The 24479-nt window shown below is 41.0% G+C and overlaps 1 protein-coding gene across 1 annotated transcript; it reads right to left on the bottom strand.

Annotated features, from left to right (window-relative positions):
• rraga (Ras-related GTP binding A) lies at positions 1 to 21182 on the bottom strand. The gene is made up of 9 exons (XM_060832696.1): positions 20732 to 21182; positions 11038 to 11137; positions 10643 to 10709; positions 9389 to 9611; positions 8616 to 8711; positions 6899 to 7021; positions 2371 to 2462; positions 1709 to 1824; positions 1 to 1342 (listed from the first exon to the last, which is right to left on the bottom strand). Exons 1-9 carry the CDS (start codon positions 20756 to 20758, stop codon positions 1245 to 1247), a joined length of 942 nt encoding a protein of 313 aa, XP_060688679.1. The 5' UTR covers positions 20759 to 21182; the 3' UTR covers positions 1 to 1244.
• Positions 21183 to 24479: the final 3297 nt, after the last annotated feature.

Genomic DNA, 24479 nt, shown 5'->3' with positions numbered 1-24479 from the left:
AAAGTTTTTTTTTGTTTTATTCAGGTCATTTTGTTTTCTTCAAGTTATATACTGGAGTGGAGAACAGAAAATTCAACAGACCACAACAGACATGATTTACCACGTGCAGCTGAAGGAACAGAGAACCAATCCTGTGGGACTGACAAAGAAAACACTATCACATGGTTTAAACAGTCTGTTGAGTTTTGTTTTAAACCCAAGCATCAAGTACCAAATCAGTTGCAATGTAATGCACACAGCCTTCTCGTCAGCTAAAAAGTGCAGTTTCATAAAGAACAATCAAAATAAGCATTACAGAGTAACCCTATGGAAGTACAAAATAATTCAATATCAAATCAGACATTAAATTATTTGGATTATTTTAACAGGAAATAGGCAGATAATCCACTCTTTCACGTTTGGCCCATTAAATTCTAGAAATTGGACTAAAGTATTGAGGAAAACTGGTCACAGCTTCTCCCATCTTGGAGGGTTAAGGAGGGGAGAAAAGAAAAGAGGGGAATTGCTGCTAGGGCATCACAACTTAGTAAAGATGAGAATGCTGAATGATCTAAGTGTGCAAGGGACGATTGATTATTCATCTTCTTTTAATAAAGCACCATTACTTTGGAAGATTAAAAAAAGCAGAAAAAGGTAAATTGCATACAATGTATAACTGAACAATTTACTTCTGGGGTGGGGGTGGGGATGGGGGTGGGGGTGACAGTAGCCATGCCATTCATTCCAGCACTAACATTGGATAAATACTGCAGGAAGTGATTATCTTCATAGCTCCTTGGTAAGTAGATTTCCATTCCACTTGTATAGGTTGTTTTTTTAAACAGATACAACTGATCATATTGAGCTTTTACTTGTAGTTCAACAGAAAGTTAGATTGTCAGGTCAAAAGTAGTAAGACAGTATATTTTACGTGCAGAATGCAAAGTCAAAAGCCTTGTTATGAGAGACTTCCACAGATGCTTCCTAAAAAGGTTCCAGCTCCTGCATGGTTATCATAAAAATGGGGCTTCTACTGGGTGGTGGTAAAATCTCTTGTTCTAAGAGTTTTACAGCAGAGTCTGGAATAAAGAGAATCCTGCTGCTTTCAGGAGATGACAAATATATTTGACAAAACGCTCAAGGTCACAAAAAATGTGACAATTGCAGCAATTACTCAAAAAACAGACACGATATAAAGAATTATATCAAGAAATATCAATCTGTCATACACCCATCTGTTATCCAGTCTATAATAAAATTGATCTTCAGCGCACCAAAAGACTATGCTTGGGACCATCAACTCTCTCCAGCTTCTCAAAATGTTTTCGGGCATTACGAATATTGATGAGTGTAGCTGCTGAAGCTGTAAAAAGAGTTTAGAAGAATACAGTTGTTAATTAAGTGCAGATTACAGCACACATTAAACCACAAATGGAATCATGAAAATCTAATATTTTAATTACATGTATTTCTATTTATTTTCAAATCTTAGAATAAGCAGATAAAACGCAAGAAAACTAAGATATTTGCATAAATACAATCTGTTACAGATTTTTGCATTAAGCTGAAGATCAAATCTCAGTAATGAGTTAGATTCCATTAGCCATACAATGTGGTTTCAAACAAATCTGGTTTAGTGTCACTTACAGCAAGTAAAGGAAGATCCAGATGGATTTAAACACTTGTGTAAAATAAGTGAGACAAATTGGCAACAACTTTGGCTACTTACGTATAGAAGGATCGGACATGATTACCATCACATATGTGTTAGATGTGAAGACATCAATGAATGCTGCAAAATTGGAGTTCCTAACTTCCATACTTTGGAAAGAGGCAGCCAATTTACTATAAAAAGATCAGTGTGGAAAATACATTTATTAAAATGGCCAATATTAAAGGCAAATAATACAATACTCTGGAAACATCTCCCCCTTTCCATGTGAGCAGACTGTTTAACAAATTGGGTCCAACTGAAGAATTAGCTGTGGATAGCAAATCTCAAAATCTGCAAACTAATCAAAACAAATCAAAGATATTATGGCGTATTCTTGTCAAGTCAAAACAGAGGTTACAAGTTCCTTTGTTTTGGCTGCAGTTTTCCAACAGTTCTCAAAACAGAACAAAAATGCCCGCATTCAATCTTCATTTGCTTGAAACAAATCAAGAGGAGATAGCTGGCACAGAAAATAGAAATACTTATGCACCGATGTGGCTAGGCATGTTTTGGTGAGATTTAAACAAAGGCACTTTGGTGACGATTATCCTGTAACTAATCTATTAATCACCCTACTTAGGGCTTTGTACAGAGAAGAAAGGTGCGGTTAACACATAGCATTCATCTCTCACTTTTAGAAGCATTAACATTAAACAGACAAAATAAGAGGTGCTTACCTGCAGCTTAGCTTAAATTGCTTAATAATATTGCTGATCTTTTCAAATCTGTGTGCATCCCTCTGTTCTTTGCACTGATAGTGCGAGATCACCTAAAAGTAAAAACTAAAATACATCAGTATCTCACTCACCCAAAAGAAGCTAGATCAAAATATTTTATTGAAAGACAGCTCTGTCAAATACACCCATACCCAGTTAAAATCAATGTACTGAAAAGAAAGCAGCAATAGCAGAACCAAAAAAAATTGGCACCTTCAGAATTAATTGACTTTTTCATGGTTTTGTCACGTAGAACATTTGCAAATGTCATCCAAGTTAAAAGCATGTGACCCGAGGGGTGCAGCAAGAATTGGTGCTGGGTGCAGTGTTTGTCACTTGTATAAACAATTTGGGGGAGAATATAGGAGGCATGGTTAGTAAATTTGCGGATGCTACCAAAGTTAGTGGTACAGTGGACAGTGACAGTTGTTGCTTAAGAGTACAACAGGATCTTGATCAACTGAGCCAGTGGATCGAGGAATGGCAGTTGCAGTTTAATAGAAATAAATGAGAAGTATTGGCAAAGACAAACCAGGGCAGGGGTCACACAGTCAATAGTAGGTCACACAGTCAATAGTAGGTCACACAGTCAATAGTAGGTCACACAGTCAATAGTAGGTCACACAGTCAATAGTAGGTCACACAGTCAATAGTAGGAATCTGGACAGGTTGTCGAACAGAGATCTAGGGGTGCAGGGACACAGTTCCTTGAAAGTGACATCACAGACAGACAGGGTGGTTAAGGCAGCATTTGGTGCTCTTGGCTTCATCGGTCAGAGCACTGAGTACAGGAGTTGGGACATCATGTTATGGCTGTACAAGGCATCTGGACGTCCTAATGTAGGAAGGCTGCTATAAAACTGGAAATGGTGCTAAAAAGGATTACAATGATGTGACAGAGAGTGGACATTTGCGTTATAAGAGGAGGCTGGCACTTTTTTCCCCCTGAAGGGTAGGAGGCTAAAGGGTGACCTTATAGAGGTTTATAAAATCATGAGGGGCATGGATAAAGTGAATAGCCAAGGAATTTTCCTCAGGAGTAGGGGAGTTCAAAACTAGAAGGCACAGATTTAAAGTGAGAGGGGAAAGATTTAAAAGGGAGGGTGGTACATATATGGAACAAGCTGCCAGAGGGGGTGATAATGGCAAATACAATTACAAATTAAAAAGACATTTGGGCAGGTACATGGATAGGAAAGGTTTGCCAAATACAGGTACATGTGACTAGTTCAGTTTAGTAAACCTGGTCGGCATGGACGAGTTGGACGGAAGGGTCTTTCCATGTTTATGACAATGACTCTGCGCTAAACTGGATCTGCAGCCAGCAATAGAACCAATAATAGTGCAAGTTCTGGTTGACCTTGTAGTCACCAAATTTGCTGCAGATCCTTTGGTCTATGACAGCATAAGGATGACTGACCACCACACACTACTTTGGAGAATTAAGTGCCATTGTCACAATGAGGATACCCTACATGTTGTGTGCTTCTACCATCGTGCAAAATGGAATAGATTTTAAATAGACCTAGAAACCAAAACTGGCCATCCATGATTGCCATCACAGTACAGCCGTATTTCACGTACAATCTGTAACCTCATGGCCCATAAGATACAGGAGCAGAATTAGATCATTTGGCCCATCAAGAGTACTCCACCATTTCAATGACTTGGTCACCACTGCCTTCTGTGGCAGTGAATTCCACTGAATCACCACCCTCTCACTAAGCTCAGCTCCATTCTAAAGGGTCACCTCTTCACCGAGGCTGTGCTGTTGGATCCAAATCAAAATGTGATCGCCACGCTCACTTTTATCTTGTTGTCCTCATATTCTGTAAATTTCAACGAGATGCCTCTTGTCCTTCTAAAGTACAGACCCAGAGTCCTCAACAGCTCCTACTATGACATGCCCTGCATCCCTGGGATCATTCTTGTAAACCTTCCTCTAAACCTCCTCAATGCTGGCACCTTCCTTAGGTATAAGGCCCAAAATGGCTCTCAGTATCCCAAAAGGGAGCTGACCAGAGCTTTACACATGCCTCAGCAGTACATTGTGACTCTTATATTCTAGTCCGCTCAAAATTGACACCAACATTGTACTTGCCTTCCTAAATGTCAACTGAACCTGTATGTTAACCTTAACAGAATCTTGAATTAGAACACCCAAGTTCCTTTATGGTTCAGATTTCCAAAGCTTTTTCTGTTTAGTAAATAGTCTATGCCTCTATTCTTCTTATCAAAGTGCATAAACTCTCACTTTCTTATCATATTTTGCCTGCCATATCTTTGTCCATTTTCCGAGAATTTCCAAGTTGTTCTGCAACCTCCCTGCTTCCTCAATACAATCTGTCCCTCCACTTTGCGCTATCAGCAAAGTTTCCAACAATGCCCTCACAGTTCCTTCATCCAGATCTTTAATTTATAGCGTGAATAATCCCAACAGTCACCTGTGTGGAACTCCACTAGTCACCAGCTGCCATCCTGAAAGAGACCCCTTTATCCCCAGCCTCTGCCTTCTGCCAATCAATCCTCTACCCATGCGAGTACCTTGCCCCAAACACCATAGGCATGTCTTGTTTAGCAACCTTTTGTACTGCACCTTTTCAAAGGCCTTCTGGAAATCCAAATAGATTATGTTCACTGGCTCTCTTGTCTAATTTGCTCATTACCTCTAAAGAATTCAAACAGATTTGTAACACACGAGAAGTCCTTAATGAAACCATGGAGATGCAGTCCTATTTTACCATGCACCAATTTAACTTGAACTACCTTTAATCTTGTTGAGCATGTCAATCTGCTTGTGGCTCAGTTCAGAGATTACAACTTTTTTGGTTTTGCCTTCTGATTTAGTCCCCAGTATTCATATTCCGTCAGCAGAACCCCTTTCCTCTTTCTACCTCTAATTGTTGGTACTTAGACCATGACAACCGGATCTTCCCCTTGCACTCCAAGTTCCTCTGCAGCCCAGATGAGATATCCTGAACCCAGTCTTCAGCACACTCAATTCTGCCCACAGAGAACAACGTCTATTCCCCTGACTATACTATTCCTGAATACATTTCTCTTTTGTCCCCTTCCTCTTGAATGTACTATGGTCAGTTTGCTCAGCCTCTCTATTGTTGCCATTCTCGTCCACACAAAGTGCAAGAATCTCAAACCTATAAGGTTTGCTCAGTGAATGTTGACCTGGTATATCCACCAGTACTGTCAAGCCAGAGAGTCATCCATGGTTCAATGACGAGTACAGGAGGGCATACATCTAAGCACTAAGAATATTAATAATGAGGTGTCAAAATGGTGAAGTTGCAAAACATGTGTGCGCCAAGTATAGACAAAACTGAGATCTCACAACCTCTACACTCAAGGGACCAGTTTCCACCATCTTTAGCAGGATACCATCAAATACATCTTCCTTTCCTCTCCCATCAACACCCCACAGGCAACACCCTGGTTCACTCCATCACTCCTCCACAGCGTCTTCTCATGCAACCACACAATGTGTAACATTTGCCTTTTACCTCCTCACTGTCCAAGACACCAAGCACACGTTCCAGATCAAGCAGTAATCAAACTTGTACTTCTTTCCATCTAATTCACTATCTGCTGTTCACACTGCAGTTTCCTCTACACTGGAGACCAAATGCAGATAGGGTGGAATAATTCTCTAACTGCAAAATGATCTCAACCTTCCAACTGCTTGCTATCTTGATCTCTTGTTAACATTTTTGACCCAGGCCTGCTGCAGCATGCCAGCAAATCCCAACACAAGCCTTATTTTCCAGGAGGTACCTATAGCCTTTGATACATTTTGCCATCTTTTATGTTGTTTGCACAAATGCGCTTTCTGGAGAGCTGAACTATTTTCTGCTTTTAACAGACTCTTAGCCTAAGCTCTTCTCTACTACCATTAACATTCCCTTTGCCTTTTGCTCATGGACACTAATCAACTGTTTCATTTGGTCCTTCAAGCCTCTATTGCTGCAGCATGAAACCAACCACTTGTCCGACCCCTTCAGTTCCAATGAGGGATATAGTGGACTCAAAAGAATTGTTAGTTTTCCTTTAATTTGGCTTTGTTCCATGCGCAGGACTCTCTGAAAATCATGGATGCAAGTGGTTCCTGCTCTCCCCAATGACGTGAAAAGTGCTACTACATAAAAATCCTTCTTTGTAATGGATTCTCAAGACATTTTTACTGAGTGATAAAGTGACTTCATGAGGGAGCGCTCAACTTAAAGTTACTGCAGCCAAGTCTGAACTTGCTTAACTAACAATAGGAGTGAACATAAATTCAATAAATAAACTGAATACAGCTGTTTAGTGGTTGTGACTGACCTAATCATTATCTTATTACTGCTGTTTGACTCCATAATCCACTAACAATCATTCTCCATAATCTAATTATCATATAAACTATCAGAATGCAAGCAACACTCGAGGAACTACACATTATAGTTCATCATAACACAAGAAAAAAATCTGCAGCACTTACTAAGAATGTGGCCCTTTCAAATAGTAGCACCTCATCCGCTTCAATAATTTGAGCAAAATTCCTCAAGTTGGTTTCCAGTTGTTGTACATTCGGGATCAGCTGGTACACAATGCTTGACCAAGCCTGAGAAGTGAATCTCATGAACATTAGAAAACACAAAGCTACTCACATCTGATGCAAAATAATTCCATCATTTGGAACAGATATTAATTTGAGCAACAGATTTTGATTGCATTTATAGAATAGTAAAAATCAGTCCTCCTTCTGGAAAAGATATTAAGTCTTCCAAAACATGCAAACTAATATTTTGATACAGCTGTAGATTTATGATAACCTTTAATCTCAATTGTGAGTTACTGATTTCTCCCCCACTTTCTCCTTTCCAAAAAATTTTTGACCATTGGTTGCATAATTGGCCAAAGAAGAACATCTATTCAACCAAGTCCAAAATATCTTTATATGACATTACACCTTCCAGTAGAAGTCTTTTGTGATCGTGATCGGGTCCAAGAAATTTGATAATTGTTTCTTTTCTGAAAAATGCTAACCCCCACTGTTACTACCATCCAGTTCACAATCAGACACTCACCCTCTAAAAACCTATGTATTTTATAATAAATTGAAGGTTTCGTCTGATGTGAAATCCAGCACGTCATTTTAAAAATCACACTGTCTGAAGTACAGGTCATTCAGTGCTTTATGAATTAAAACCTACTCTGAAAATCATTGCCTTTACGTGACACTTTAAACGGGGCAATTTCCGCGTGAAAAACTTGGACAACTTCAAAGCACATGTACATTCAGTACATTCCATAGTTGTCCAGCTACAAGTTACAAAAATTGCATTAGTTTTGCTATAACATGATTGTTCTGTTTTCATGAGATCTCGCATTATAAAAGCATTGCACAATATCCACACCATTTAAACTAATGGGGTCAGAATAGTGTTATAGCTGATACAGGTAAGGAAAGTTTGCGTTCTATAAATGACAGTCTAAATTCTTCAATCACATTAAATCCAATTTTCGTTGAAGAAAGAGGTTCTAGCAAAACAGACTGCCGTCTATCAGTTAAGGTGGTGATGAAAAAACTTTCAAACTGAAACGTTAAGTGTACTCACTTATGAGACAAGTAAATGATTTCAGCAAACAAGTTTTATAGCCCTGTCTATAGATTTAAATTGGAAAAATTATTACACCCCTTTTATTTTGACTCCTCTCATTATCACATCAAACCTATTGCACAGAAACTGGACTCCTCAAGCCCTATCCTACCCCTGTTCACTTAATCCCATCCTTCCATTCTACCTCATACATTATTTTAACCTCTACCTATGTCTATGCTCTTTGCCCCACCTATTCATTGGCACAACATTTGATATTTGAATAGAGGCTTTTCCTGAATTTCTTATTGAAATTATAGACCATCTTATATTTATGATCAATTTTCAAACCTTCTCAAAGTGGAATAAATTCCAAATCTATCCAATCAATGTTAAGTGCCTCTCTACGCAGTAACTGCATAGCATTCTCTTCTCATTTGTGCATATTGAAACTTAAAATAATATAAATCAGCTTTCATCTCTATCTCTTGGATTTGGACAAATGAGGTAACAGTATAACAGAAAAGGGATTCCTTCAAAACAAAAGCCTAGGAAAAGAAAAGTAGAATTTATGACCCACGTCACGTGGATAGTTTGGTATATTAACAACCTTACTTTATACAAGGTCTCATCCCAGATGGAGGTTCTAAAGCAGGTACATTCTAGAGGACGGGACAAACGCCTCAAGTCATCTTCACGTTCCTTAAAAATCTATAACAAAGAAATTAAATTTGGATATTGAATTTAGTTGTTCAATCCTAGCATGAAAAAAGGCTATTATCCCCATTATATCTGCATTAGATAATCAACTGAAACTGTATATTTTAGTCATTTGTGTCCCAAGTGTAAAATGTACATTGAGCAATTCCGATTCTAGGATGTGTTACAAAACCACAGGAATTTCCAACCTTGAATATTTCTGCAAACCTACCAAACCCAATAAAAATGAAGATATTAAACCTGATGGATATTCAGTGCAAGAACCAAACACTTCCCCATTTCCAATATCACATCAAAGTCTGTACAAGATCAATTCAGAGAGGTTCTTGTATTTTTTTCAAAAAACGAGCTTAAAATAAAACTGTAACATTAATGCTTCCCTGCATTTGCCATTTCAAATACCATTTATCTTTTGAACTAACTCGTATCGTACTTAAATTGAACCATATTTAAACTTGTGCTGTAGATCTACACTCACTAAGAATTAAAGTTGCTGCACACAATGTTTATAATGTCAGAAAAAAAATTAAACTGTGAGGGTAAATTGAATCCCAAGTCCAAAAGTTTTTGCATTACACGTTTCTATGAATCTTTATCTTTGTAGAAGATACAAAATTTTATCTTTGTTTATTCGTTAATTTGCAGATGAACTTCTAGCCTCTGCTTACCAAGTCTCGCTGATCTTCCTGCACAAGATCCATTTTGTGAACAAGGCAGAAGATTTTGGCATCAGGAGAGTTTTGTAGAATTGCCTCCAAGCATGATTGGTAATAGTGCATATCTTTCTCTAATTCACGACTTTCCACATCAAAAACATAAATAAGAACTTCCACATTGCGGAATATGTTGTCTCGTTGACTAGTAAAGTAGTTTTCCATGAAGGTGTCCTGACTGAGAGCCAAAAGAGCAAAACAAGTTCCTTAACATTCAATTAGTCTAAATAAAAACACGTCCCCCAGCCCAAGGATAAATTCACAATTTTTAAAAATTCATTTCTCCCACCTACAGTTAAAAGCTTTCCTGAAATGGATTCCTTGAAGGTGGTAAGATGGTTAGTTTCTCACTTGTTAGAGATGATAATTGCCCACCAATTAAATGGCACAAACATTACTTGGCACTTGTCAACCAAGCTTGGATACAGTTCAAGTCCTGCTGCATGGACTGCTTCATTATCAGAGTTGAGAATGGTTCTGAATATTCCACAATGGTCAGCAAACTTTCCCACTTACAATGGAGGGAATCATTAATGAAGCAGTTAAGCATGGAAAATGGTTTGGGACACCACTCTAAGGAACTCCTACTATGTCCTTGGCCCAAGACATTTGGCATTAAACAATCGCAACCATCTTTCTTTATGCAGGTTTCACGGCTGAATGGCCTCCTCTTGTTCCTATTTGTGTGCGTTCCTGGCATGGCTCTAATTAGTTCAGAGTTTTAGAAAGCCAATTAATTATAAACCACTACAGCATAACCAAAATAACAAATTAATATTTTGGTGCTAATTTTTAATCTTACCCCCATTCTTTGAGCAACATATTGGCAGGCAATTGGACAATTAACTATAAAGAAAACATTCCCATATAAATTAATAACCTCAATCCTTTTGATTAAGGAACAGTCTCTATCTCACCTTCAAGAGCCCATTCCACCATAGAAGGAATATATTTCTACAACATAGAATACTACAATGTGCACACTGTCACTTATTTGTAGACAGATCAGTGATATTTTATCAAATTTTATTGTGCAGTTACTCAACATTCTATGTTGAATTCCTCTTATGTATTACACTCCCATATTTTATTTTAATCAGAAGTATCCAATTAAATTCCAAATCTTTCTGGCCAAAAATGCAGTAAAACATACATGGATAGGAGCAAGAAGAGAGATGGAACCAATTTATTCTATCTTGAAACACTTACCCACCACAGTCCCATAGATTCAGGACGAGGTTTCCCAGGAATCGGACATGTGAATGTTCCACATCGACTACATAAAAACAGAAAATATATTTCAGATACCAAAACCTGATAATGTTACATTATCTACAAACTGCTCTAAAGCTTAAAATTAGTTATTGCAAAAGCCAGTCGATATTGGAAAGTCCCAAGTGTGTCAGCTGTAGCTGCTTTTGCGAACAACTATCCAACATGGATCAGGGTGAATAACAGTCTAAAAAATGCCTACATAAAACTTAATTTTCTTTAACTGAATTATTTTGAACAATCATGTAATTGAAAATGCATTACAAAATCAAGTGCAGTTTACTTCTTAAGACATTGTCTTAAACCAAATTTTCGTCATTCACAGAACTTACTTGTAGCTGCAAGACGTCGTGTGTCTCTGGCTATGTAGTTTGCAAAAATAATGGATCTCATGCTAGTCTTACCAGACCCACTCTTTCCCATCAGTAGCACCTAGTAAAAGAACAACATAGTGGAACAAATTAATGGGTATGTAATATGGTATTCAACAGCACAAGCATGAGAATACAGCTTACCATCATTCAATTTCATAGGAAAGATTTGTTGCTTAATTTGCATCACAGGAAGAAAAGGTGGACATTCAGGCAAAGTTGAATTGTTTCAGGGTACATACGTATGATTACAGAAAATTTCCCATTTAAAGTCAATGTCATCCAAGTATCTGTCCCCAGCTACATGCTAGGCCACGGTCAACACCATCCAGAGACATGGTATCAGCTTTCATCAGTTCTACCAACACTGCAACACCATCTTTTAGCTCTGCAAACATTCCCCAGAATACCCTTCACAACTCTCTCTAAACATTGCCTGAGACAGATCCAGACTGTATCCAACCTTGGTATCCAATCCATATCCTCATCAGAAAGGCTATTTACTTGCATCATGATAACTTTGTCAACCTTAGCACAAACTGCTATCCACACATTTCTGACCTCACTATCATATTGTTCTAATAATCACCTGGCTTACAATATTTTGCAAATGCGATGTTCCAATGTTTTGCCACGGTGACGTTACCCAACAATTACCTGCTTAACCATCTCTCTAGTCCTCACTGACCTACCAAATTCATGATGACACAGATAGCTGGAAAGGTAAGTAATAAGGATGACTGAATCTGTAGAAGAATATAGACAGGCTCAGAAACTGTGAGTTTATGCATTTTGGCAAGAAAAAAAGGAGATAAATATTATTAAGTAAAATTTTCCAAGTATTATTAGATGTAGAAAAAAAGGGATTGGAGAGTCCTTGTGAATAAATCACAAAAAAAAGCACATAGTTCACCCAATATTGTGGAAGGCAAATGGAACACTGGCTTTTATTTCAAAGAGAATGGACTATAAAAATTGGGAGGTCTTGCTTAAACTATGCAATGCACTAATCTGACTACACCTGGAATACTGAGCAGTTTTGGGCTCCTTACCCAGTCAAAGATAAACTGACATTGATAGCAGTGCAAAGATGGCTAATTAGGCTGATTCCAGTGTGGACCTTTCCTGATCATCCTTTCCTGATGGAGGGCTTATGCCCGAAACGTCGAATTTCCTGTTCCTTGGATGCTGCCTGACCTGCTGCGCTTTAAACAGCAACACATTTTCAGCTCTGATCTCCAGCATCTGCAGACCTCACTTTTTCCTCCAAGTGCGGAGCAACTGTTTTCATGAGGAGAGGTTCAGTAGGTTGGGCCTGCACTCATTGGAATTTAGAGGAATGAGAAGTGGCGATATTGAAACACAAGATTGTTAGGGAGCTTGACAGGGCAGACATGGTAAGGTTAGTTCTATTTGTGGAAGCGTCTAGGAGAAGAGGACATAATCTCAGAATAAAGGGTCACCCATTTAAGTCAGGGATGAGGAGGAATTCCTTATCTCAGAGGGTAGTGAAAATCTATGGAAATCTTTACTACAGGATGTTGGTGAGGCTAGGCCGTTAAGTAAATTCAAAGCTAATAATAACAGGTTTTAAATCAGTAAGAGAATAGCAATTACTGAGAAAAAGAACAAATGTAGAATTAAGGATTGTCAGATCAGTCCAAGATCTCATTAAATGTCAGAGCAAATTTAAAGGACTGAACGGCCTTCTAGGCCTTAGTCTCATACCAGAATCTGGAATAATTATTATGTTTAAATCTCAACAATCTTGCTCCTCTAAATTTTTAACATCATTCAATTCTTGCTCAAAGAATGGGGGTAAGATTAAAAATTAGCACCAAAATATTAATTTGGGTCATTTTGGTTATGCTATGGTGGTTTATAACTAACTAGCTTTCTAAAATTCTAAACTAATTGGAGCAATGCCAGGAAACACACAAATCGGAACAGGAGGCAGCCATTCAGCCCTGAAACCTGTATAAATTCTTGTAATAGCCACCTCCTTCACAGGGAAACACACCACTCCAGTCACTCTGGTCTCCTTTGCATCCCCATCACTTTATCATGGGGATAATGAGGTGAAGTGAGATTAACTGTTCAACATCAACATTGCATTTGTCTGTGATAGCTCGGCATACTTGTCAACTGGAAACAGAGAAACTCTCCATGACTGGAGTCATAGATAGCACAAAGGAAAGTAGTATTGACAGACATTTCTTCAGGAGTTCCTCAGGTTATGTTCAAGTCTCAACTATCTTCAAACAATTCGGTGATCTTCAATCCACTTAAACATCCCACTTTTGGCCATATCAAGACTGCAGTATTCCATTTAATTTGCAACTGTTCAGATACTAAAACAATCTGCCTCTGCCCCAAACAAAACAGGGACAAGATTCAGTATTGGGTTGATAAATGGCAAATAATAATGCCATAGAGGTTCCAGGCAATAAACAAGAGGAATCAAGAATCTAATCTCACTTTATCAGCAAACACCAGTAACACTGAACATTATACCATCAATATTCAGGTTTTACTGCTGACCAGAAACTGAACTGGACCAGCCATATAAAGTAGCTACAAGAGCAAGTCAGACATTATAAGCTCTGGTCAAAGTCTGGCCACATGAGAAACGGGATCTGGAATGCAACAGAATTCTCTCCAATTGCCTTGATTATTGCAGGTCATCAAAGATCTCAACATTGTCCAGGAACAAGACATTGCTTAATTTGCACCCATCCATCATTGGCCCACTGCAGCATGTCATTAAGGCACCTCAGAAATGCCTCTTTCCAATTCTACAACCTATACTTTCCAGAAGAAATATGTGAGCACCACCATCGCCAAGTTCCCCATGAAATGCACCATCCTGACTTGAAAATATCACTGCTCCTTCACTACCACTTGATCAAAATTGCAGAAGTGCTTCTCTCATAATTCCGCGCATGTATCTACTCCATGTGGATTACAACAGTTCAGAACAAATTATCAACATCTTTTGTAAGGGCAATTAAGATGGGGAAGAACCTCTGGCATTGCCAATGAAGCCCATTCCCAAAACAAAACAGATAAAAACAAAGCAGTCATGCAACTATTACTGGTGAAGAACAGGAATTAGTCAAGGGAACTTGTCTCATTGCTTCTTAATAGCTTTTCTTCTCTAAACCTCTTCTTCCACCTTTACAACCTGTCTGAAAACCTCAGCACAATCACATCTTTTAGCAAGTGCCCTCATATTGCCTTACATGGTTCAGTGCCAATTTTTATATCAACACAAACATGGAAAATAGAAGCAGGAATACACCTTTCAGCCCTTCGAGCCCGTTCCATCATTTTCATCATAATGAATCATCACACTCATTATGCCCTCATAGCCTTTGATTCTTTAGCCACTATTGCTACATCCAACCTCTTTTTGAAATCATACAATGGTTTGAATGTGACTTCTTTCTGGGGTAGCAAATTCCAAAGGCTCACCATTTTCTGCGCGAAGAAATTCCTCATCTCAGTCCTAATGGGTCTAGCCCATGCCTTAAGACTGTGACCCTTGGTTCTGAACTTGCCATCAGGAACATTCTTTCTGCATGTATCCTATCTAGCTCTGTTAGAATTTAGTAGGTTTCTAGGAGATTCCCTTTCATTCTTCTGAACTCCAGCAAATCTAACTGTAACTAATTCAACTTCTCCTGTCGATCCTTTCATCCCAGGAACCAATCTGGAACCTTCACTGCACTCTTTTTACAGCAGGAGCAACCCTCCTCAGATAAGGAGACCAAAATTGCACACAATATTCCTGGTGTAGTCTCACCAAGGCGCTGTATCACTGCAGTAAAACATTCCTGCTCCTGTACTTGAATCCCCTTGCTATGAAAACGACATACCATTAGCCCTCTTGATTGTCTACTAAACCTGCAAAGTCTATCTTCACTTGTTCGTGCACAAGGGTACTTATGTTTCATTGCATGCTTTCTCCTCAATTTATAGCCAGATAATTCACCTTCCTGTTTGTGCTCCCAAAGGTTGACAACTTCACATTTATCCACTTTGTGCTACATCTGCTATTTGCATTTACCCACTCAGCTTGTCCAAATCACTCTGAAGCATCTCCATATCTTCCTTACAGTTCACCCTCCCAATCAGTTGTGTTACTCTGCAAATTTGGAGATATTATATTTTGTTCCCTCATCTAAATCATTAATACACATAGTCAATAGTTGGGGTCCTAGAATCAATCCCTGTAGTACTCCATCAGTTTCTGGCTGCCATTCTAACAAAGACCTTTTTAATCCTACTGTTTCCTGTCTAATAACTAGTTTTCTACCCATCTCAATACACTAACTCCAATGCTATGTGCTTTAATTTTACATGTTAATATGTCACATGGAACTTCAAAAGTCTTCTGAAAATTTAAATAAATCATATACATGTCCCCCACCCTCTCAACTCTACGAGTCACATCCTCAAAGAATTCCAGAACATTTGTCAAGCATGATTTCCCTTTTATATATCCATGCTGACTCTGTCTGATACTGTCAATGTTTTCCAAGTGTTCAGCTATTAAATTTTTTTATAGTAGGCTCTAGCATTTTCCCCACTACCGACATTAGACTGACTGGTCTATAATTTTCAGTTTAATCTCTGCCGCCCTCTTTCTACAGACTGGTTACATTAGCTATCGTCCGATTGATAGCAACTGTTCCCGAGTCTATAGAATCGTGAATGATGATCAATGCACCCACTTTTTCTATGGTCACACCCTTAAGTACTCGAGGATGCAATTTATCAGGCTCTCAGGTTTAACTGTCTTCAATTCCAATTTCCCCAACACAGATTTCCTCAGTACCTCCTTGTCACTAAACCTCCTGTTCCCCTAAAATGTTTGGATGTTGTGCGTCCCCTCCTCTGGGAGCACAGAACCAAAATATGTATTTGTTAATCAGCCATTTCTTTGCTCCCCATTATTAAATTCCCCTACTTCTGAGTGTAAGGGACCTAGATTTTTCTTTGCAAACCTATAGAAAGTACTTTGGTCAATATTTATGATCCCCGCAAATTTGCTCTCACACTCTATTCTCCCTTTCCAAACCAATCCTTTTATCCTCCCATAATTTCTCTTATAAGCCAAGGTTTAGCCACCTTTTCTGTTTAACTTTTGCTCCAGACAGGAATGAACAATTGTTGCAGTTCAGCCATGCATTCTTAGAATGCTTGCCATTGCTATCCTTTTAAAAAGGTTTCGCAACTTGCACCATATGCCATCATAATTTTCTCTTTCAAGCTTCCTGGATGCTTTATTACAGATGCTATCAAAATACAAACTGCTTTGGTTGTTAATACCTGTCATGCATCACAGTGCTTTCCCAATGAACGTCAGCAAACTATCAAAAGACGATATAATGCAGAGCCACAAGCAGCTGCCTGAGAGAAGTTGGAGACCTGAGCAGTACAGGCATCATAATTTCTAATGACTAGGAGATTAAATGGAGCAACATACATTTACTAAAAGGATAGTCAGGCTTTCGTTATTAGGAACAGAGGGGGCATTCCATTAACAACTGAATACAAAGATGCATTTTGAGAGCAGCCGCAAAATATCTGTGTGTCCTTCACATTTTTAGAAGATAACATTCATGCTGGTCAGTTGAATAAATATTAAAGCATCCATCCTACTACAACTGCAGGCTGACTGGCCTTTTAATCATTTCAGATGCAAGAGGCAAGGGAAGAACACAAAGGTAAATTAATCTTGTTTTTGGGTCAGTTCCAATCAAATCACCTATAGCACAATTCTTCCCCTACTTACAGTCAGATGTTCAGCATGGAAGCAGACCCTTCAGTCCAACCTGTCCATGCCAACCATATATCCCAACCCAATCCAGTCCCACCTGCCAGCACCCAGCTCATATCCTTCCAAACACTTCCTATTCAAATACCCATCCAAATGCCTCTTAAATGTTATGATTATACCAGCCTCCACCACATCCTCTGGCAGCTCATTCCATACACGTACCACCCTCTGTGTGAATAAGTTACCCCTTCAGGTCTCCCTTTTATCTTTCCCCTCTCACCCTAAACCTATGCCCTCTACTTCAGGACTCCCCAACCCCAGGGAAAAGACTTTGACTATTTATCCTATCCATGTCCTTCAATTTTGTAAACCTCTATAAGGTCATCCCATAGCCTCTGATGCTCAAGGGAAAATAGCCCCAGCCTGTTCTGTCTCTCCCTGTAGCTCAGATCCTCCAACTCTAGCAACATCCTTGTAAATCTTTTCTGAACCCATTCAAGTTTCACAACATCTTTCCGATAGGAAGGAGACCAGAATTGCATGCAATATTCCAACAGTGGCCTAACCAATGTCCTGTACAGCCACAACATGACCTCCCAACTCCTGTATCAATACTTTGACCAATAAAGGAAAGCATACCAAACGTCTTCTTCACTATCCCAGCTACCCGCAACTCCACTTTCAAGGAGCTATGAACCTGCACTCCAAAGTCTCTTAGTTCAGCAACACTCCCTACGACCTTACCATTAAGTGTATAAGTCCTGCTAAGATTTGCTTTCCCAAAATGCAGCATCTCGCATTTACCTGAATTAAACTCCATCTGCCACTTCTCAGCCCATTGGCCCATCTGGTCCAGATCTTGTTGTAATCTGAGGTAACCCTCTTCGCTGTCCACTACACCTCCAATTTTGGTGTCAAGTGCAAACTTACTAACTGTACCTCTTATGCTCGCATCCAAATCATTTATGTAAATGACAAAAAGTAGAGGGCCCAGCACCGATCCTTGTGGCACTCCACTGGTCACGGGCCTTTAGTCTGAAAAACAACCCTCCACCATCACCTGGTCTTCTTCCTCTTTCTGCTTTGCATGTCTACAAAACTGCTTTTCCCATTTTATACTAACACCTCATTGCTTAATTAAATGTTTGAAGCCTAGATGTGTTGATTTTCCAATTTTGTTTGGACAATAGATTTTAGAGATGCAATGAAGACGAAGTTGGAGCATGAGAGAAATAAAATAGTGGATGTTCACAATGACAGATTTAAATGATGAAAGATGGGAGAATGCATAAATAGAACATAAACACTGGCATAGATTAGTTAAGCTGATGTGGCAAACCAAAGTATTTTCTCCTGAAAGTTACAGATTATTTCATGCAACCTTTTATAAGAAAGATGACCACACCTTATGCTACCTTGAATGGGAAGTATTGGAACTGATAGTGAATGCAGGCCATTCTTAGATATATGCAGTTCAGTTAATTAACATGCTGTTATACCATATTCTAAAACTAGCTAAATATTGCTGCAAACTGTATTCAACCTTAGTGAGTCTGCACCTGGAGTATTGTTTACAATTTTGGTCCGTTTACTTGAGGGTGGGGGGTGGAAATGTGTGCACCTTGGAGGTTCACTGGATTTATTCCAGAGATGAGGAGCTTGTTTATGCAAAGAGATTGAGCAGTTTAAGCCTATACTCTCTGGAGTTCAGATGAATAACAGGAGATCTAATTTAGATATACAAGATGCTAAAGACAGACAAGGTAGACCTAGAGAGGATGTTTCTCCTTGTGGGTGATCTAGAATGCGATCACAGTTTTAGGATAACAGATGTAATACAGAGGAGAAATTACGCCACTTTTGGAATATCACGTGCAACGCGTCTCCTTATTGCAAGGATGTTGTGAAACTTAAAAGGGCTCAGAAAAGAGGATGTTACCAGGATTAGAGGAATTGAGCTATAGGGAGGGGCTGTTTTCCCTGGAGTGTCGAACTCTGAGGGGTGACCTTATCAAGATTTATAAAATCATGAGGGACATGGATAGGATAAATAAAGTCTTTTCCTTGAGGTGAGGATGTCAAGAACTAGAGGGCATAGGTTTAGGGTGAGAGGGGAAAGATATAAAAGAGACCCAAGGGGCAACTTTTTCACAGAGGGTGGTGCATGTACAGAATGAGCTACCAGAGGAAGTAGTGGAGGCTGGTACAATTACAACATTTAAAAGACATTTTTATGGGTTTATGAATAGAAAGATTTTAGAGGGATATGGGCCAAGTGTTGACAAATGGGTTTAGATTAGGATATCTGGTTAGCATGGGCAAGTTGGACCGAAGGGTCTGTTTCTGTGCAGTACATCTTTATGACCTCTCTCAAAGGGTTGTGAAACTGTGGAATTCGCTACCTCAGACTGCTGTAGATGCTGAGACATTGAGTAAATTGAGGTAAACAGACTTTTAATTGTTAATGCGTTCAAGAGTTATGAGGGCAGGTAGGAAAGTGGAGTTGAAGCCAAGATATTAACAATGATAATCCAAAATATAGAGCAGACTAAAGGGACTGAACTGCCTACACCAGTTCCTCCTTCTGTTTTTACAGCAAAAGAAGCAACCTTCAATGGTAAAGATACAGTATTGGAGTGCACAACCATGGAGTGACAAGGGTCACACACAATTGAAATTGGGTTAAAGATCTAAAATAAGTGATATCCATGAAGCTGAGCAGTGATGGGGTGGTAAAAATTAAAACCAGACTGCAGCTGAAGCCAAGGACAGTTTGCAGATTCTGTGTGGTAGCAGCAAAGGAAAGGACATGGAGGAAGTACAACTGAACCTGATGACAGTTTCAGTGAGAAATTGTGTTGCCCTGATGGAAAAAGCAGATTTGGGAGGAGGAAGTTTAAAATGCTGCAGAAACTCCACAGATCTAACAGCATAAGGGGAGAAAGCATTAACATTGAGTCCAACATGGACAGGGATCACCCTTGCTTCGCATAGTGCTTCAATTGTAAAGCAGACATTTTCCCACAATCATCCCAATCAAAATCCCCAAATTCATCCTACTGTCCTGGTAACCCTTTTCCTTACTTAGGCAAAATATAGAAATTGCTGGAGAAACTCAGCAGGTCTAGCAGCATCTGCAGATACCAAGCAGAGTTAATGTTTTGGGTATAGAGGAACTTACGGTGGCTAGGAAAAAGTGTGCTGAAGACAGAGAGTTTAGGGGTGTGTGTGTGTGTGTGTGTTAAAAGAGTAAACAAAGATGTGCGGGTCAGGTGAATTGGCCATGCTAAATTGCCCGTAGTGTTAGGTAAGGGGTATATGTAGGGGTATGGGTGGGTTGCGCTTCGGCGGGTCGGTGTGAACTTGTTGGGCCGAAGGGCCTGTTTCCACACTGTAAGTAATCTAATCTAATAAGTGGACACCGAGCCCGGGACAGAAAGACGGCTCGGCAAGAGGATGGACGATGGTCAGCCAAGGAGAAATCTTCGAGTAAAAAGTGTGGTCTGCAGTTGCTGGAGAGCAGAGCTGAAAATGTGTTGCTGGTTAAAGCACAGCAGGTCAGGCAGCATCCAAGGAAAGATTCCTACTGAAGGGCTTGTGCCCGAAACGTCGAATTTCCTGTTCCTTGGATGCTGCCTGACCTGCTGTGCTTTAACCAGCAACACATTTTCAGCCAAGGAGAAAGACGAGCTGCTAGTGAGGACCATCAGAAGATGAAAATAGGTTGACTGTCACAACAGGGCGGCGGGAGTGGATAATGGATCATGAAAGGGGTCAGGACCCTAGCATCAGGACTCGATATTGTGAGCCCTAAAGGCTGACTTTTCTTGACCTCCTTCCATATTACAAAGCACGACTTTATATTTTTACCTTTTTCTTCATGGCTGTGCTCGGCATCCCCCTCCTACAGAATATTCTGATTTAGTCCCGGCTTTTTGCCTTCACGACCACCTCCTCAATCGCTGCTGTCAGGCTTCGGAATCACCACAGGCCACAGTCACGAGCTTCAATTACGTCATTTCCATAACAACCACTGCACGGCAGATCCTCCCTGTTTGCGACAGTCGCAAAGTGGTGTTTTACACACCGACTTGAAACGCGTTTGCGCGAATTTTCGTTGTGGGGAGGGAGCGATTGGGACAAGGGTCAGAGGAGATCTAGATTCGGGGAGAGGATACAGTGTTAGGGCCGAGGAGCTGGAGGTAAAAGAGACAGAGTGGGAAAAGTCATCCACCTCCTGGGCTCCCTTGCTATTCCTTTCTCGCTCCGGGAATTCCTCCTCCCCACCGCTTAACCCTGTTCAAAGCTGCGCGCGCTTCCCTGCGCACGGCCATGCGTCAAACGCAAAGTGTGCGTGATGGCGTAATGGGACGTGGCTTGTGCCCCAATAAACACGCATGCGTCGTTGCCCTCTGTTGTCAGTGTCTCACCAATGGGAGGTGCTGTCTGGTTCACAGACTAGTAAAAAATGAGGTCTGCAGATGCTGGAGATCACAGCTGCAAATGTGTTGCTGGTCAAAGCACAGCAGGTGTTGGAATTGGTCCTCCTGGGAGCAGATGCGGCGGAGACGAAGGAATTGGGAATATGGGATGGCGTTTTTACAGGGGGCAGGGTGGGAGGAGGTGTAGTCCAGGTAGCTGTGGGAGTCAGTGGGACACCGCACAGCCCAGATGGCCTCCTTCTTCAAGGACCGCAGATTCCCCCCAGACGTGATCGACGATGCCCTCCACCGCATCTCCTCCACTTCCTGCTCCTCCGCCCTTGAGCCACGCTCCTCCAACCGCCACCAAGACAGAACCCCACTGGTTCTCACCTACCACCCCACCAACCTGCGCATACAACATATTATCCGCCGCCATTTCCGCCACCTCCAAACGGACCCCACCACCAAGGATATATTTCCCTCCCCTCCCCTATCAGCGTTCCGCAAGGACCACTCCCTTGTCAGATCCACACCCCCCACCAACCCAACCTCCACCCCCGGCACCTTCCCCTGCAACCGCAGGAAATGTAAAACTTGCGCCCACACCTCCACACTCACTTCCCTCCAAGGCCCCAAGGGATCCTTCCATATCCGCCACAAGTTCACCTGTACCTCCACACACATCATCTATTGCATCCGCTGCACCCGATGTGGCCTCCTCTATATTGGTGAGACAGGCCGCTTACTTGCGGAACGCTTCAGAGAACACCTCCGGGCCGCCCGAACCAACCAACCCAATCACCCCGTGGCTCAACACTTTAACTCCCCCTCCCACTCCACCGAGGACATGCAGGTCCTTGGACTCCTCCACCGGCAGAACACAACTACACGACGGCTGGAGGAGGAGCGCCTCATCTTCCGCCTGGGAACCCTCCAACCACAAGGTATGAATTCAGATTTCTCCAGCTTCCTCATTTCCCCTCCCCCCACCTTGTCTCAGTCGGTTCCCTCAACTCAGCACCGCCCTCCCAACCTGCAATCCTCTTCCTGACCTCTCCGCCCCCACCCCACTCCGGCCTATCACCCTCACCTTGACCTCCTTCCACCTATCCCACTTCCATCGCCCCTCCCCCTAGTCCCTCCTCCCTACCTTTTATCTCAGCCTGCTTGGCTCTCTCTCTCTTATTCCTGATGAAGGGCTTATGCTCGAAACGTCGAATTCTCTATTCCTGAGATGCTGCCTAACCTGCTGTGCTTTGACCAGCAACACATTTGCAGCTGGTTCACAGACTAGTCTAGCTCCTCGGATGCTGCCTGAACTGCTGTACTCTTCTAGTACCACTCATCCAGACTCTGGTTTCCAGCATCTGCAGCTATTGTTTTTACCTAACAGTTCTGAAAGACTGGCCCAGAGGGTTACAAGGGAATAGATTCTTAGTTAATTGGATTTTGTATTTCTGAAACAGAATTTCCTGCTCCTTGGATGCTGCCTGACCTGCTGTGCTTTAACCAGCAACACATTCTCAGCTGTGATCTCCAGCATCTGCAGACCTCATTTTTTACCTTTTGTATTTCTATGCAGATTTGTTGATAATTTTCTACAAATTACTGCAATTATTCGTCAGCCAATTCCTCCAGCCCCAATACCTCAGCTTTTATCTCCCATTCTTGACTAACATGGTTATTCCTCATGGTTCTGGCACGGCAGATATTTGAAACCCATATTGCTTGTAACATCATTTCTCGCCTTCAAAGCGTCCTTAAAACGTTTGCATAGGTCTTTGATCATGTTGCCCCGGTTCTTCCAAGATCTGGGCTGGTGCTGGACTGGGGTGAACAAAGTTAAAAATCAGCAATGGAATGTTTACAAAGTTAAAAATCACAACACCTAGTTATCCTTCAATTGGTTTATTTGAAAGTTCAAGCTTTCGGAGCCCTGCTCCTTCGTCAGGTAACTACTGGGACAGAATCATAGGAAACAAAACATTGGGAGAGAGAGGACTGCAGATCCTGGAGATCAGAGGCAAGAGTGTGTTGCTGAAAAAGCACATCAGGTCAGGCAGCATCCGAGGAGCAGGAGAATCGACGTTTCGGGCAAAAGCCCTTCATCAGAATTTATATTGCCCATTGTTGTCAGTGTCTCACCAACGTGAGGTGATGTTTCGTTCAGACTGTCGATTTTTCCAGCGGTGTCTTTTCCAGCGCCACACTTTATCAACTCTGATTTCTCCAGCATCTGCAGTCCCCATTGTGTCCTTGGTTAAGCAGTCTGGCAGTTTATGTTAATTCCCTGTCCTATGGTACTATAATTCTGCCCAAGTAGTGACTTGACAAAGGAGCAGCGGTCGGAAAGCTTGCACTTTCAAATAAACATGTGGGACTATAAAGTCGTGTTGTGTGATTTTATATGTATTATATATGTATCAGGGTGAAGCCCTTTAGTGCTGTGAGGAAGGCATATGGTGTACTGGGCTTTATTGGTAGAGGAATTGAGTTCCGGAGTCCTGAGGTCATGTTGCAGTTGTATAAGACTCTGGTGCGGCCTCATCTGGAGTATTGTGTGCAGTTTTGGTTGCCATACTATAGGAAGGATGTGGAGGCATTGGAACGAGTGCAGAGGAGGTTTACCAGGATGTTGCCTGGAATGGTAGGAAAATCTTATGAGGAAAGGCTGAGACACTTGGGGCTGTTCTCATTGGAGAAAAGAAGGTTTAGGGGAGATTTGATAGAGGTGTATAAGATGATTAGGGGTTTAGATAGGGTCGACACTGAGAACCTTTTACTGCTAATGGAGTCAGGTGTTACTAGGGGACACAGCTTTAAATTAAGGGGTGGTAGGTATAGGACAGATGTTAGGGGTAGATTCTTTTCACAGCGGGTTGTGAGTTCATGGAATGCCCTGCCAGCAGCAGTGGCGAACTCTCCTTCTTTATGGTCATTTAAGCAGGCATTGGATAGGCATTTGGAAGTTATTGGGCTAGTGTAGGTTAGGTAGGATTCGGTCGGCGCAACATCGAGGGCCGAAGGGCCTGTACTGCGCTGTATCTTTCTATGTTCTATGTAACATTGTATACTAATGAAACTGTGGTCATTATTTACTCATCCTGTCTAATTATGGGAAACAACGGATTTCAAATACAGAAATGTGGTGATGTATAAGATGATGCTGCCACATTGACAGGTCTCCACCAATC

Source organism: Hemiscyllium ocellatum, chromosome 11, assembly GCF_020745735.1.
Source record: "Hemiscyllium ocellatum isolate sHemOce1 chromosome 11, sHemOce1.pat.X.cur, whole genome shotgun sequence".
NCBI lineage: Eukaryota > Metazoa > Chordata > Chondrichthyes > Orectolobiformes > Hemiscylliidae > Hemiscyllium > Hemiscyllium ocellatum.
The sequence above is the reverse complement of the archived record's forward strand: the minus strand, read 5'-3'. Positions and strand labels throughout refer to the sequence as shown.

Bases quoted from the DNA above. Each gene is read 5' to 3' on its own strand.
- rraga (XM_060832696.1), bottom strand. From the start codon at position 20,758: ATGCCGAGCACAGCCATGAAGAAAAAG. The intron at 9,612-10,642 runs GTAAGTGTTTCA...TTTGGCTCTCAG, and splicing joins AATCTATGGGACTGTGGTGG to TCAGGACACCTTCATGGAAA. The intron at 8,712-9,388 runs GTAAGCAGAGGC...TCTTTGTTATAG, and splicing joins AGGAAGATCAGCGAGACTTG to ATTTTTAAGGAACGTGAAGA.